Consider the following 16,629-nt stretch of genomic DNA (forward strand, 5'->3'; position numbering starts at 1 on the left):
CTTGGCTGTGGAGCACGACAGCCAGGAAAGGTTTCTTCCTGATACCTAAACCCATGGTTGATGTAGGAGGCTGGGATATCAATGATGGCCTCACAGCCTCTCTCTTTTTTTTTTTTTTTTATTTTTTTTTTTATTTTTTTTTTTATTTTTTTTTTTATTTTTTTTTATTAATGCAGCAGACAGCTGTTAAGGCTTGTAGTGTCTTCTATGAGGTTTAGAGGCCATCAGGGTAGCCTGGGGTGGGTTTTTCAGGGTACTGGGATGTGTTTTTTGGGGCACAAAAAACTGGGATGGGGTTTTTGGGTCCCAGGGCTGGGGTATGTGTTTAGCCCTCCATCTCTGGGCTGGGTGCCTGCCGTCAGTATGGTGACCCTAAACGGGACAAACGCCCCAAGCCCAGTGCCCGGGCTGGCCTCTTCTGGGGGCTGCCAGCCGAGGGGAGCTCAGCCCCAGATGTGTGACCTGAAATGTGTGCCTGGCTTGAATTTAGGAGGTCAGAGGGGACAGCACTTCTTGTTCTTACAGAAAGAAAAGGAGCCGTGGCGCTAACGGGGGGCAGAGCACCCACGATGGGGTGCCAGGGCACCCGGGGGGGGGAGGGTCAGAGCGCCCGGGGGCGTGGCCTGACCGTTCGGTGGGCGGGGCCTCCGCGCTCTCCCGCCTTTTTCCCCGGCTCGCGAGCGCGCCAAAAGCTCCGTGCCGCTCCTCCCGTTTCCCGCCGCCACAATGGGAGGCGGGCCGCCGGCCGGCTTTCCACCCAATGAGCGCCGAGCTGAAGGCGCGGCGCGGGCTGCGATTGGCCGGCGGGGCGTTGTGGCGCCAAGTTCGAAGGGGATATAAAGGGGCGGCGCGGGCAGCTGGCGCCGTTTCTCGCCGAGTCTCTCGCCGTGCCACCGTCATGCTGTCCGCCCGCGTCCCGCTCGCCGCCCTCCAGGAGCAGCCTCGGCTGCCGACCCTGAAGGGCCTGGTGCTGAGCGACAAGGAGAACACGGTGAGCGGCCCCTTCCCTCCTTCCTCCACCCCTCCTTCCCTCTCAGGCCCTCCTCTCACCGTCCTGCTCTCCCCGCAGCCCCCGGCAGCGAGCAGCAGCCGCGTCCTGGCCAGCAAGGCGGCCCGCAACATCTTCCAGGAGCCGGTGAGTGCGCGCCCCGACGGCATTTTCCCCCTTAGCGGTTCCGTCCCCGCTCCCTCAGGGCCAGCGGCGCCCCTCGGGGCCCGTTTCCCGTCCCTCAGCCGCTCCCTGCTCGCCGCAGGCCCCCCGGAGCGCCGAGCAGGAGGAGCCGCTGCTGCGGGAGAACCCCCGCCGCTTCGTCGTCTTCCCCATCCAGTACCACGACATCTGGCAGATGTACAAGAAGGCCGAGGCTTCCTTCTGGACGGCGGAGGAGGTGAGGGCTCCCCCGGGCTTTTCTACTCAGAGACACCTTCCCCCCCCCTCCCCAAGCCTTGGGGCACCCCTGAGGCTTTGCACAGGTGTCTCACCTGCACCATCCCTGCCTCAGGAACTCTTCCTCGTTTCACTGTTTTCTATTAACGCTTTCTATTAATGTAGTTCTCTTAACGTTTCAGGTTGATCTCTCAAAAGACATCCAGCACTGGGAGTCGCTGAAGCCCGAGGAGAAATACTTCATTTCTCACGTCCTTGCATTCTTTGCTGCCAGCGATGGCATTGTGAACGAGAACCTGGTGAGTGTGGGGAGACAGCCCCCATACCGAGCCACTCGGGGGATTGAGTCTAGCCGAATAACTGCGTGTTTAACAGCACAACTGCTAGCTTGTCTGCTTGGAACATGTAGTGCTGCGTGATGCTAATTAGCAGACCAGGTTTGCTTTTTGTAATACACAAGTTTGCCCTTTCCCCAGTGAGCATTGCCCTGCAGTAGTAGCACTTGGTCACTTCAGAGCCCCTGATCTGCTTGTAACCTGCCACTGCTCTCCCTGGTGGAGGCTGTGGAAAATTAAGGTTTCCTGTTCCTAGGGTCAAAAAACAATTCATGACTTGGAGCTGTGAAGGGCAACTGCTCCTTGTCTTCCTGTTCAGAATCCATACTTCTGAAATTAATCTTCGGAGAATTCTGTGGGCTGAGAAAGAGTAGTTACACCACTGCTTCAAACCTGCAACTTAGTTACAAATTATTTCACAAACTGGTTTATTTCCTCTAGGTGGAGCGGTTCAGTCAAGAAGTACAAATCACAGAAGCTCGCTGTTTCTATGGCTTCCAGATCGCCATGGAAAATATACATTCAGAAATGTATAGCCTTCTGATTGACACGTACATCAAAGATTCTAAGGAGAGGTTAGTACTGTCTGATAATGAAAGGTCTGAAACTCTTAACTGTTGAGATTTAAGTGATGTATATCCATTACTTTGGCTTGAAAGCTGATTTTGGGGTTTCAACTAGGTGTGTATAAAACAATGCTAAAAGTGCTGCTTAAGAGCTACTTCAGAATATCTTTTTATTCTTAAATGTGTGAGAATTTGCTTAGATTGTGGGAAACTGAAACCACTTAACCCTGAAAGTAAGAAATGAAACTATGAAAAAGATAGAACAGTCACACAAGTGGCTATATTAAATTACTGTAAACTCTCACATAGAGGACCCACTGCACCTACCAGGTAGTTCTGTAGGATATTTTCTCTGAGAATCTTACCACTTATATTAAATAGAGAATCTTACATTTTGTATTAAAATATCTCTAAAACCCAACAAATCTAGTTAATGGTTAGCACTTAGTGACTTGACTGCTTTTGCTTGGTTTAAAAGCAAGCAAAACACTTAATTTCCCAAAAGTGGCTTTTGATGTTGAATAAAAATACAGCCCAAGTGTAACAAGATGGATCAGTTCAAGAGTTGTGTATTGAAGCTAGATTCAGGGCTTTTGAGCAGTCTAGACTGGATTTATTCTGGTATCTTCTTGTAAGACCAATATCTGTTGAGAGAAATATCGTCTGGCACTAGATGTGGTTGAGAGATTTAATTGCTGGTACCTTGTTGACATCGTTTCTACTCCATGGTGCTTAATTCCACCGAGTGTTTAGGGAAGACTTGCTTACCTGAAAACTTAGGTCTTGTCATTGGAGGTTGGCCTGTAGTTTTGAAAGCCTTGTTCAAGTATAATACTTGATGAAACAGTGCTCCCCTTGACACGTCAGGAGTTCATGTGAACTGGTGTTGACGTGACAGGAAGGTGATGCAGAGGGAGTAGATGGACACAAATAGAGGTGCAAAATAAAATGGGTCAGGTTACTTAAATATTGGTGTAGAGGGTACAGAGCACTTGTAAGAATAATACCATCTATGGCTAAGAACGTGTTAGTTGCTGTGCTGCTGTCTCATACTAATGATGCTTTTTGCTTTGCAGGGAATTCCTTTTTAATGCCATTGAAACTTTACCATGTGTTAAAAAGAAGGCTGACTGGGCCATGCGCTGGATTGGGGACAAGAAAGCAACATATGGTGAGTACGTCTATTGGAAGCAAAGCAAAATTCCTTCCCTAATGGAGGAACCACCATTTCTCTAGATGGTTTAGAGATTGTCACATGTTGAATAAATGCTCTCTGGTATAATTCTGGAGATGAGGATTTTCGTCTTGCAAATGAACATGAATATGTGTAAAATTGTGGCATTTTGAGTAACGATAGCTCACATGGCAATCTTCATATACTTAGCTGTACGAACAAATTGCTAAGACATCTCTAGAACTGCACTGGCCATTGATCTCCAGCAGGCTTGTAACAGTTGGAGGCTGTGGCTCCTCTGCCCCAGTGATTCTTGATGTCTCACTTGACAGGTGAGAGAAGATGGTAGAGATCATTATTTTACTACTACTAAAGCATTGAGGCCAAAGTTCCTCACTTAATTAAGGATGAGCAGACACTGACTTCAATCTGCTGCCAAAATGACAGCTCTTTGTGTGCAATCTTTGTAAAAAGGCAGCACTGATGTTTAACCTAGGGGAGGGAGCCTTGGCTTCAGCTACCTGCTAGCTACTCTGTTTTTATTGCCCCATGTTTTAAAGTTTTACTTGGTAACCAGAAGCCTTTGCTATAATAGTTTTATGGACAGGCTATAGCACCCTTGAGAAGAAGGCTTCATTTTCCTTGGAGAACTGTTTATAGGTCTATTCACGGTTTGTGAGCTTTAATCCTGTTAAGTCTTCGATGTGATACCAATATCTGTTTTCTTGTAACAGGAGAACGTGTAGTAGCTTTTGCAGCAGTGGAAGGAATTTTCTTTTCTGGCTCTTTTGCCTCAATTTTTTGGCTGAAGAAAAGAGGATTAATGCCAGGACTCACTTTTTCTAACGAACTCATCAGTCGAGATGAGGTAGGACTCAAATTTTAGCAGTTAATACGGCGATGTGCCACGTAGCTCGAAGTAACGATATTCTGCTGGAGCCTGTATTTTTCTGCGGGATTGTATTTAGAAAGAGGCAGTCCATAAAGCTCACTACAGCGTGTAAATATGTGGCCTCGTGGATCTTAGTGAAAGTATTATTTTATTAACTCAAAAGTACGTTTAAGTTTCTCACCGACTCTTTTCCTCAGCGTACCTTGCTGAGGGAACAAGTGCAGTTGGTACTGGCCTGAATTCAATTGTAGCTCCTTCTGGTTAGCCAGAAAGTTGTCTGCAGACACCACTCATGTGGCAAGCGCAATAATGGTGCCTAGGCTTTAGGCTAGTTATTCTGTGCTACTGATTCGGGTGGTTCTTTTTAAATCAGTGCTTGTGACGATTTTCTGAAACTTCTTCCCAGGGTTTGCACTGTGACTTTGCCTGCCTCATGTTCAAGCACTTGATACACAAACCATCGGAGGAAAGGGTAAAAGAAATCATCATGAATGCAGTTCTCATAGAACAGGTAATTGTCTGCTGCTTGTTTAGCAACTTGATCACAATTGAGTGCGAAGCTGTGGAGCTGTTGGGTATAAAATTACCCTAGACGGTGCAGAATGAATGCGAGCTGCTGTACGCGATGTGCTTCTGTTATCTGCAGGAATTCTTGACGGAGGCACTGCCTGTTAAGCTGATTGGCATGAACTGCACTTTAATGAAACAATACATCGAGTTCGTAGCAGACCGGCTGATGTTGGAACTGGGATTTAAAAAGGTAAGGCACACAATCTGTCATGGGGGAAAGGCCATATCAAGTTTAATTTCTTCCAGAAACCCAAATCCTGAAATGGCTGCAGCAATGTTGGTATAACTTACAGATCCTGTTTTTAGTCCCACTGTTAGGAACTGTTTGGGTACCCACAGAAGAAAAGGCAAAAGAATGCTAATGAAAAACATGTAGGAGTTGCTGTGCTGCTGTCTAATGGGAATTAGAATGTAAAGACAGGAATGAACAGAGGAGGCTTGAGGCTGTTGTTCACAATGTAGCAAGCCTACCAGTGGTGTCATTAGCCATCTTTTTAATGCTTTCATGTCTTGAAGATTTGAACACCCCTAGTGACTCTAGCATTCGTTACCTTTGCATTTCAGATATACAAAGCAGAGAACCCTTTTGATTTCATGGAAAACATCTCTCTGGAAGGCAAGACCAACTTCTTTGAGAAGCGAGTAGGTGAATATCAGAGGATGGGAGTCATGTCAAAGCCCACAGACAACTCTTTCACCCTGGATGCAGAATTTTAAACGGACTGAGATGGCATGAGTTAGTGTGTATGCTCTCCTCTTTACAAGGAAAGATTAAACATATCGAGTCACATTGTGACTTGATATTTTGTACTAAAATCCCACTCTTGAGAGGTGTGGAGGCATTGGTACTTTTAAGGAGGCTAGTGTACCCCCAGCGGTAAAATCCCTTTTTATTAGACTTTGCCAAAGGTGTTAATTCTTAGAATGCTTAGATGTATCTCCTGAAACATGTGCTACTTACTTGGTGAAATGTGGGCACCTTCCTTCTGCCAGATGGGGGGGGTTGGGTAATTAATCACCACTAGCTTCTCCAGTTCTCCACATCTAGAAAGGACTGTTTGGGAAATTCTGGTCTTAAACTTGTTGAATACTCTGTAGAAAACTCTGGAGGCAGCTACATGACCTCACTGCTTTCTTAGCAGGTTTTAAGTTTACTTTTTTATATTATTTTAATAGTTGTACATAAACCTGGCACTTTAATTTTCAAAATAAAGAGCTGTCTCGTAATACTCTAACGGTAAAATGCAAGTATAAATGTTCATGAGTTTGCAGCCTAACCTTTCATGACTTGTGCTTCTCTCCTGGTATATAACTTGAAAGACTGGTTCTGTGAAACAAACTAATGATTTTAGAATCTGTTAAAGAACAAAAGTGTATGGAAGGTGAACAACTCGATAATGAGCTGGATATTCTGTGTATTGGAGAATAACATGCAGCTTCCTTTTTGGCTCAATTGCTTTTGTTCAGTATCTGGGAACATTACTTCATGTTAAACACCAATGAGAGACTGAAATTAGCTACTGTCCTCTTGTGTTGGTCTAGTTGATAATGGGGATGGAACTTAAATCATTTCTGTGAACTGGAAGAATGCTGAGTTGGCTTCTTTCTGCTAAAGGCTTCCCTCTTTGAAAACGTGTACCATATATATGGTGCTTCTCTGAGAGATGCTGTCTTGAGTTAGAAGTAACTGATTTGCTGATCCTTGTTCCTTCACTCTTGAGCGCACTGAAGCTGATGGTGTGTGACTGCTTCCCCTGGGTCCATGAAGCTAGCAGGATGTGCACGTTTCTAGGCTGTCCTAGGGAACAAAACCATAAATTAATAAAAAAAAAAAAATCCCAAACCCCGAAGGCTGGAATGCAAAGCAGAAGACGCGAGGCTTCTAACAGATGGCTCTAAAATGCCCCTGCAGCAGTGAAGTTGGTAACTTCACTGCAACAGGTCAGCAATTGCAATGGGCTGAGAATAACGTGCTGGGAACTGAAATTAGGGACGTGTTAAACTGAATGGCCAGATGCCTCATTTTGAAACACTGAAACTTGGTTGTTTTTAGAGTTATTGAGCACGTTTCCTGCTAAATATCAGCATTGCTCCCTCAGCAAGTTGGGTTTCGAGCTTGGTTTTTGAGTAGGGTCTAGCTGTATCATACAGATCTCTGCTTGATTCTCAATATATGTCAAGGATTGAAGTGATTAGGGTGGAAAGCTTTAATTTTTTTATCCCTAATTCAGGAGATATGAACCAGAACTATATTTTCAGCATGCTCTAGAAGTGCTGCTTGAAATGGAGGTGTGATGGCCGGGTCATCCTCCTGTAACGCCAGACAGGAGGAAAGTCTCCTGTAGCCAAGTGTACGTCGGGGGTAACAGTGACGTGGGCGCGTTAGAGATGGATCGGATAGGAATTAGTCCGAAGTGATTCAACGAGAGAATTAAGGCTTGCTGTGGTTGGTATTAATCTCATCCTGGCGTCACAGATGTATAAATGCCTACTTAATTTTGGTTTATGTACATGCCGTAATGTAAATCAGTTCTTATTGTGTGCTCCGGAGGAAAGCTTTGCATCTGGTCCCACCTTTTTAATTTTGTTTTCACAAGGAATTAAACATCATGCTGTTGCTTAGATTACGTAGATCATGTCCAAGCCTTGCTAAAATACTTATTTACTGAGAAGCGATTAGTTTCTAATTCAAGTGAGATGCCAGTTGTTTTGACACTTGATCCTCTTAAGCATTGAAGAGATAATGGAAGCTGTCACTTCTCTTCAGAAATAAACCAATAGAAAAATGAATGTAAGTGGAAATTTAACTGACCCTTCAGGATATGTTTAGGAATTGAGTTTGAAGAACCAGTAGAGATTGAGGCAAAGTGATGGAAGTGCTGATTTTTTTGTACATGTATGAATCAGAACAGCTGTCTGGTGGGGGTTCTGGCACAGTAATTGCTGCAAGTGAAAAGCAATTAGGCTAGTAGAGGAAAAATACTGAGGGATAAGTAAAAACGGATATGTTTGCTGCAATACTCTGTCTGTCAGTTAATTTGTGCAGACCTGATCCCTAGCTATCCCCCTGTGTGTTCTATTGCTATTAAAATTAACAGCTTTTAATAGCACCAGGTACAATGGAAGAACAGTAAACTTCAAGCCCAATTTCTTGTTATATTTACTCCTTCTGTTGATTTAAAAAAAAAAAAAAACCTTGCATGGGTACAGGTGAGAAAGTGTCTAACTAATTGACAACTTTTCTCTTTCAAAGTTTCATGTCAGATGTAAAATGTCAGAAGTAAAATCTTAGGCAATGTGTGTGGAGGGGTAAGAGCAGCGACCCAAGGTTAGGCTTGTCTTCAGGAAGCAACTGCAACGTTAGGATGTAATGACAAAGAAAATCCCCAGATTTCTCAAATTTCCTGGAGTGATTACAGCAATTTGTGCCCAGAAGAGGTCAGAGAACAGTTCCTGCTACTCATGCCTGCAGCAGGGCACAGCCAGCCTGCAAATCTGAAGGCATATTAACAATCTGGAGCAATCCCTGAAGGGTAGCTGATTCCTCTAGGCCGGTCAGAAGTCAGAAAACTTGCCAAAAGGTAGTAAGTGAATGGAGTTATTTCAAAGCCTACTTCTCACACTCAGTGATGCCTCACTTTATTTTAAACTGCCGGTTAACTCTTTGGCCTCTCTGTGCCTAATGAATTATAAGTAGAAAGGATCTGAGGGCTTCTCGTGTCCTGTTTGCTGATGGAAAGCTATTGTTTTTGTTAGGAATGCATCCCTTGGGAGTGATACCCTCTGATTCACACAACAGTCATTTGGTTTCTGTGGTACAAGACTTCACATCAGGCCTGGCTTACAGGTCAGAGTTATGCCTTAGCTGCCTTTAATGGTGGCACTGCTTCTTCCTCAGCCTGCAGGGAAATGGCTTTATTCTTTTGGAGTGTGTTACATACTGGAAAGGTGACCTGTGTCATCTTCAGTGATGAGTTGTTCACTGATCAGCAGAAAAAACGGTGGTGTTTGCTGGGCATGTGCTCTTAGTTAACTGACAGGTAGCTGTGGGGTGTTGGGTGGGATGGACAAGGAACATCAGCTTTCATTCCCATGTCTGGGTGTTATTGGTGCTCTGCTGGCCATCAGCTGGCAAATGTGCGCAGAGGTACGAAGCCAAGCAAACACCAAGCCCTGGGGCACCGACTGGCCATCAGAGCTGTGGCTTTGGCTCTTGATCTTAGGTTATTCCCACACCACCATGTGCTTTTGAACCTGCTGGAGAAGAGTGTTGTGAAGGTGAGTGCTGCATGCTCCAGAAGAAAGGGTTGTGTTAAAATTCCCCCTGCTGCGGATGCTTACTCTCTTGCTGCAAGCAGAAATCCTGAGATGCATCGAGGGTGAATGAATTTAAAATGAATACCTTTTCTTCCCCCTGCTGTTACTCTTTTTTTTTTTTTTTTTTTTGAGACTTAAAATATCAAGAGAAAAATACCTTAGTGCAATGGCTTTGCAATTCTTTCCAGTAACCAAATCCCTCTTCTGCTCTTTCCCGGCTTGTAATACAGCGTGTAGTTCCAGCCGCAGGCAACGTTGCTTTGTTTGTCAGATGGAGATTGCAGTGAATTACTAGGAGATGCCTGTGCTGTACAGCACTTGGGAGCACTTGGCTGACACGGAACGCTTGTGTGGAGGTTTTTCTCTTGGCCTAAGGGTGAAGATTCACACATTGGATACACACTGGTGCCTCTTAGAAGCAGACTGGGGGGGGGGAGAGAAAAGCATCCAAGGCCAGCCTATGCTATCAGTTACTGGTAATTTGTACTTCCAAATATTGTAGGATTTAGCTTGAATTAAGGGAGAGTTTGCAGTTTTTGCATGTCCAAAGCTTGGATTTGCAAACTGGTCTTGTAGGTTGTGTTTGTGGTCCTGGGGATAGGGGGTGCTGGTACTCCTGCTGCAGCCTCTGGTGCTGTCGAGGGCTCCTGGTAAAATCCAGCTCGTGTGGTCTTTACTTCCCCTGGTGGTATGATAGTTTTATTTTGCTAGAACCTCACCCTAATGTGAAGCTAGCAAAGGAATCGTCAGGTAGCTGAGCCAGTTAATGCTATGCAAATGAGTTGGCAGGTAACCAAGGCTGATAAATCAGTCACGTAGAGGCTGAGCTGCTAGGCCCAAGAGGAGGGTGCCTGCAGCTATTTCTGTAGGTGGCCAAATTTGGGGGCAAACCAATTTTTGCTTTGCGTGCATGTCCTGGATATGTTCCTCAAGAAAGGAAACCTCCAGATCCGTGGCTCTGCAGGTGCTGCTCATGTACAGACAGCCCCAGGAAATTCTGTAAGAGCAGAGGGGTGACACTAATCCCTGGGTTGAATCTGATGCCCTGAAGTTTGGTGCATATTTTGTCAGTGCCCAGGCTTGTGTGAGAAACCCCGGGGCCCTTCTCCTCATTTCAAAATCCCATGTGGTGCCTATTTGACCGCTTACATGCTGTTTAATTTCATATTTTGAAATACGAAATTCTGGCCTTCTCTGATAGCTGTAGCCACGTTGTTTCAGCAGTCACTGATTAATGGCAAAGGGAATTTCTTCCTATCCTCCTGGGTAATTTAAATATTTTTCAGAATTTATCCCTGAGCCACTCAGCTGGCAAAATCCTTGTGATTCAAAATCAGGATGAAGCACTGGGCTTCGGCTGCGCTTCTTGCAGGGACTTTCTCACTTCCTTTGCACCCTTTTATGTAATAATTTTGTTTTGATGTGATCCAGGAGCTTTCACTAAGTGTGTCAGTGCTTCAGAACGAATCTCCATCCTCCCACCTTGAATCACTGTTCAGTGAGACACTGAAATGCGTTTTTCCCAGTTCAGGACACAAATAAATAGCAGTCTCAGGTTGCCACCTGCTCTAGTTTTACCTTGCTCCTGCAAGTAGTAAAGTGTGCCGACAGCCAGATTTGTATACCTCTCTCCCTGGTATTTAATTGATTTATCTCTGCCATGAATTGATTTTCAGGGTGATGCTAAAATGCCCGCCTAAAAAAAGAAGTATACTTCTGTGTCTCAAAAGTTAACCTTCAGTGGAGCAGAAGGGAGCCGGGACTTGGCAGGGAAGCTGTGGAGCAGCGAGCTTTCATTAGATGAAGTTCAGAAGCAGCAGTGTGTTTAGGCAGGGAGCGTATAGGAAATGAGCGTTTCACAACAGAAATGTTAGCAGGGCCAAGCGTTCCCATTTGCAAGTGTCTGTTCTGCTTGTAAGTTTCTGCGATGCCACTTAAATGCAGCCCCAGCTGTAAGGAGGAGTGAAATGTAATTCCCTCCTAAAAGGAATCAAAGTATTAATTGTGTATTGGATTCTCTAACAGCTTCCAGCAAAACACATTCAAGACTTAACAATGACTTTGCTGTTTCGATTACTGCTTCTGGAAATTGCATCTCCTATTGATGTAGCTATTACGGTTACTCCCGATGATGCTGTAAATACATGTGGACGTACAGAAAACTGAGCCTGATCTGGTTATTATTGCTGCGTGTGAGCTAAGACTGGCAAACACTGGAGAATGTAACAGGATTATTTTTTAATACACATTTTCCATAAAACGGTTATCCCTTGTCAAATTGAAAAGCTATTTACGATGTGAAGTAGGCTAATTTTATGGTAAGTTTTTAATCTTGCCGTCTTTTCATCATTCAGCTGTTACTGCACTTGCCGTTACTAAATCCCAGGATTACATATGAAATCGCAGGATGGCTGGATTGCATTTAAATTAATTAAAGCAAAAATGTTTCTAATGAAATGTTCAATATTGTGTAGATAATCAAGAAGCAGATGCAATTTCACCTCTTGCATCCCCACACAGCACGTGGAAAAGGACTGAGATTTAAATGTGCACATAAACTCAAGCGTCACTGCTCAGAGTCCACGAGGGGGGAGTGAATTTTGGGAAGATTAGGGGAAGTTGTTCGTGATGATGAAGTAACTTCGAAGAGAGGTATTCAGGACCAGGCTTCCTGATAAGCATGCCCATGCAGCTGGTCCTTGTGGTGGCATTGACACGAGTGTGCAGTGATTCCTTGGGCCGTTCCTGCAGGACATCTCTGCGTCTGAACCTCCTGTGGCTGCTGTCCCCTCGCCTCTGCGGGTGAGCTTAGACTTTCTTCCACCTCTTGCTCACCTGTCTGCACTCTGTTAGCTCAAGCAGAATTTCTCTCGGAGTTAGGCTGCTGCCCCAGCACTTAATCTAAAGTCGTGTTTTGCAATAACTTGTGCCTGACTGCAGCTACCTGCTGCAAGCACTACAGCTGGCTGTCAGCAGGGGGGCTCCTGCACAAGGAAACCAGCAGCGAGACCAGCAGTGCGGTGACCAGGCTGCTGGCCCAGCTGTCTGCGAGGTGCCAGGTGACTGTCACATTTGGGGTGAAGGCTGGGCTGCTGGGGCTTCCCCTGCGGGAAAACAAGGAATCTATTCTTGTTGCTGCAGCAGTACAGGGCATCCCCTGCTTGTTTGTTTGCAGAGCTCCCAATCAGTGTACGCATGCAAATCCTCTACGAGATTTTGTAGCTGACTTTTTACCACGTGGGCTGCTGAGGTTTTGGGGAGCTGCTGATTCTGTGGCACAAGTCCTTCCCTTGCAACTTCGTGGGCATAGGACTATGAGAAAGTGCATCACACATGCCCAATTTCACCATGCAATATAACCAAGGATGGGAATAATTCTTTTAGATGTGCCATGTATTTAAATCAATGACAGAACTTCATTTTTGCTTGTGCCTGCTGCTCTGCCCTTTCTGAGCTGTGCTGAGCTTTCTTTTTGGATTCTGGGGCTGTAGTGATCAAGCTGTGCATCTCTTCTAGAGATGGACTTTCCAGGATGCTGTCACCAGTGGCAGCAGGGGGAGAGCATTATATTTGTTAATTTAGGCTTTTCCCACCAAAATCAGGGTTGTGCCTCTCCTTCCAGCCTCCTGCAGAATAAAATCAATCCAAACAGGGAGGTGGACTTAATGTTGTTAGAAATATTGGGGCGGGTGGGAGGGTGTGATGAGAAGACAGCAGAGGTGGGTTCTTCATTTTTTCCTGTAAATCCTCCACTTAGGATAGTGTCAGTCCAGGAATAACTTATATCAGGTACAATCATACAGTAGATCTAGGGTGAGGTGTTAATGGTGGGTTTAATAGGTCTGAGCGTGTGCATGCCCTCTCCCTGCTGCTCACCAAAGCACTAGCTGGTATTTAACCCAGGTGGAAGGCAGCTCTTGTTTTGAGTGGCTTCACCTGGAGAGCACATCTGACTTGCTGAGAAAACCATGTATTGCTGAGCTTGGTAGCTCATTTAAAAACCCTGGGCTGCGAATGGAGCTGTCATGTCAGCTGAACAGCTCTGGGGGTTCACCATGGAGCAGGACATGGGGCAGCTTCGAGGACAGAGCCTGAATTGTAGCATGGGGCTGCTGGAGGAGTGATGGAGCTGGGCAGTACGTTTGTGTACAGCTCCCTCCTTTTGGTTTTTGTGCTGCTCCCCTGGCCCACACCCTGGCAGAGCAGACCCTCATTAGTAGCATCCATCTCAGCAGGGCTAATTAGCAGGTTGGTGCTGCTATTTGGCTACGTGAGACTGGGAAAAGCTTGCCAGTGTTCAGAAGGGCTGCAAATGCCCTGCTGTGAAAACTCAGGAATATTTTCCACTGGCTTAGGCGGGCCCTTTGGCCCCAAATGCAGTGGTTTAACTATCTGTTGCTTCCCATATGTTAAAAGCATAAAAGGTTTATCTCACATCAGCTTGTCAGACACGTGCCAACTGGCAGAAGCCACATAAAAGTGCCGTGGTGAGAGGTGAAGCAGTAGCCGGCAGCCTTGGGTAGCCATCGTGGTTCGTTGACAGAGCCAGGGGTTGTAAGCTGCCTTCTAAATATTTGCCAGAAAGTTTTGCTTGGAAATGGTGAATATTATGACATAGTGTAGCTAAAAATAGAGCTCTCACTGGTAATTTTTCAGTCTTTGGTCTCACAGCATGAGGCGTGCTTTTCAGAAGAGCTGTACATCTGTGTTCCCCCGAATTCAATCACAGCATCTTTGCAAATCAGGCCTTTTGTGCCGCCAAAAATCAAGTTCATAAATTAAATTGAAAGAGGAGTGATGGAAAAAATAAACCTTGAACTTATACCAGCAAGGGAACTATTACAGGAGCCGTTATGCCCTGTGCTTCATCCTTAAGAGTTTGCTGAAGGGAGGCTGGAAATGATTTCTCACCTTTGTGTATTATTCAGGAATTCGGTTTGCAGGCTTTTCAAGTTATTTGTGGCAAAGAGAAACAAGAGACTCATCAAGGAGGACAAGTGGGCTGCAGCGAGCCACAAGCAGTGCGATCCTGCCCTTGCGGGCGTGAGTGTCACAGCTCGGTGCGGTCTGTAATGAGGGTGAGGTCAGGCTGTGAGGCTCTTACGATCCCTTCCCTAATTAACTAACCGCGGCCTTAATGCTTCCCGGCAGCTCGGGGTGCTGCGTGTGGCAGCAGTGCCACTTGGTCAGTCCTGAGGCTTTGAGAATTCTGCTCCAGACCTCCTGAGAGATGAGCTAAAAACATGTTTTGTTTTTAAAAAGCCTTTTTTTTTTTTTGTCTCAGAAGCCTTGTGGTAAAGAGGCTGCTTCTCTGTTTGCACTGGGAGCCCTATGGAGGCCTGGCGCGGGCTGGCCTCTTCCCCTGCCTCTATTCACTGAGAGTTGATGCAGATTTTCCCCTGGGCCTGGGGACAAGTGCCACGTTCTTGTGGACAATGGTCACATTTTGGGCTAGGAAGGAGTGCAGTACCCTTACATTTTTCTACTGGGGTTAAACATTTCACCTCCTCAGAGCCAGGAGCCGACAGAGCAGGCTTAAGGCAGTGAGGGCTCACGCTGCAGCGATGCGCCAGGCCTCCAAGGGCGCCATGGCGGGCTGCTCTGCTCCTGGCGCCTGGGCCTGTAAATCTGTTCTGAGACAGTACTAACTTCAAGGAAAACTTGGGCCTCTATGACAAACAAACAAGACTTTCCATACTGCTGACCCTGTAAGAATGGCCTGGAAGGTGTGGGTTTCTGATTCACACTTGACTACAATTCATTTGGCCATGTAGGATAACCTTGGTGGAAGCGGCTACGGATGGGCAGTAAATCTCTTCCACGGGAGGACTGGATAGATGCTTTATTGCTGTCTTTCAGGTAATACACGTTGTAATAAAAGCCACCGTTCTCAAGTAGAATGTAGTATTTTCCTCTGCATGTAGCTATTTATTTTGATGGTGTTTCAGTAACTGAAATGCCAGGTACTCTTTCAAAATAATAGTTCCTTTAATTATTTATACCTTCAGGATCAAAGAAGGTTTCATTTTGCCTGGCTACGGCAACAGCTAGATGAGTCAGAAGAGCAATTGCCGGTGCCATCGGAGGAACCTTGATATTTCTAACAGGAAGTTTAATTATGAACTGAATCACCATCATGTCGTTTGTGTTACCCAGGCCCATGTGTCCTGAAGATATTATTAGCCTCATCTTGTGTTACAGGGCTGTGGCTCCCTCCACAGAGCAAAAGGTTGCTGAGGCTTCGTTTCTTCATTTGCTTGCAGGGCTGGTGCCTCAGAAAAAGATGCCAGGCCTGGGAGAAGCAGAGTGGCTCCGAAGCAAGGTGGTAAGTGTCCCAAGCTGTGCTTCCAGTATGGGTATGGCCTCTGCAGGGTTTTTGGGTACGGATTCCTGAAACTGTTTTTTTTTTTTTCTTTTTAATTGGAAACCCATAAGCATTATAACCCCTCACACCCCAATCCTTTGGTATCTTCTTGACCTTTTCTCAAGACTGGGCACTTGGAGATGAGTCCTGACTTTACAAAAAACTTCCTGTACTGTCTGCAAGGTGAGTAATTTCCCAGAAGGCAACCACATTTTCTTGGTGTTAACCTTGATTAGGGCAGGTGTATGACAAATAATGTTGCCCTTAAAAACTTATTGAAAAATCTCCCCAAACAGTTGTTAATTACATAAAGCCACTTCTCTCGGTTTTCCATTGACATCGTGCATAAGATGTTTAATTTTAATCATCAGATTGTCAAAGGGATATTTATTCATCTTGGCCAAAGAACTGCTGGCATGGAACTGGCAGCATGACAAGCAAGCATCATGTGCACTGTCTTGGGTTTAATTTCACCTAAGTTTCTATGCCAATGGCAGAAAAATTTATGTCTGGGCTGGTAACCCTAAGCTCTGGTTAATGAATGGGGCAGCTCATCTGACTGCCATCAGACCCCAGCTTCCACAGGGATGGACGGAAGGTGCCTGACAAGTGCCTGTTTCTCTCAACAGATGGTGCAGGTGGCTCTGGTGATAACTCCTGTGCTGACAATTACATCTGGTCAGGTGAGCTCCAGATTTTGGGAGCAGCTGTGTGGGGTTGCTGATGTATTTGAAGCCTGTGGGCTTTGCAAACAGGATACCTCATGCTGGGGTCTGGCCTGTCCTCCTCCAGTTTGCTCTTTCCTTTTCTGCCTCTCCTCTGGCTCGCACACAACCTCTTCCAGGCCTTTGCTGAACAGACACTCTGCTTGCTGCTTAATCCCCAGGGTTATGTGATTGCCAAAGAGAGGGTGAACCCAAGGAGGGCGGCTTACACTAATGCGCGGGACCACGAGCAGCAGGCAGGAGCGGTGCGAGCCAGCACATCTAAATCCAGCAGTGCCCATCTGTCAAAGCTGCTCTCA

The 16,629-nt window shown here is 45.8% G+C and overlaps 1 protein-coding gene across 1 annotated transcript; it reads left to right on the top strand.

Annotated features, from left to right (window-relative positions):
- Positions 1-736: 736 nt before the first annotated feature.
- Positions 737-6,437, top strand: RRM2 (ribonucleotide reductase regulatory subunit M2). The gene is made up of 10 exons (XM_035322896.1): positions 737-991; positions 1,070-1,135; positions 1,254-1,388; positions 1,570-1,686; positions 2,164-2,297; positions 3,365-3,459; positions 4,197-4,330; positions 4,761-4,865; positions 5,001-5,114; positions 5,489-6,437. Exons 1-10 carry the CDS (start codon positions 761-763, stop codon positions 5,639-5,641), a joined length of 1,284 nt encoding a protein of 427 aa, XP_035178787.1. The 5' UTR covers positions 737-760; the 3' UTR covers positions 5,642-6,437.
- Positions 6,438-16,629: the final 10,192 nt, after the last annotated feature.

Source organism: Oxyura jamaicensis, chromosome 3 (assembly GCF_011077185.1).
Source record: "Oxyura jamaicensis isolate SHBP4307 breed ruddy duck chromosome 3, BPBGC_Ojam_1.0, whole genome shotgun sequence".
In the NCBI taxonomy this organism is placed as follows: domain Eukaryota; kingdom Metazoa; phylum Chordata; class Aves; order Anseriformes; family Anatidae; genus Oxyura; species Oxyura jamaicensis.

Coding starts and splice junctions, on each gene's coding strand:
- RRM2 (XM_035322896.1), top strand. CDS start 761: ATGAGCGCCGAGCTGAAGGCGCGGCGCGGGCTGCGATTGGCCGGCGGG. Junction 992..1,069: donor TGAGCGACAAGGAGAACACG/GTGAGCGGCCCC, acceptor CTCTCCCCGCAG/CCCCCGGCAGCGAGCAGCAG. Junction 1,389..1,569: donor CCTTCTGGACGGCGGAGGAG/GTGAGGGCTCCC, acceptor TTAACGTTTCAG/GTTGATCTCTCAAAAGACAT.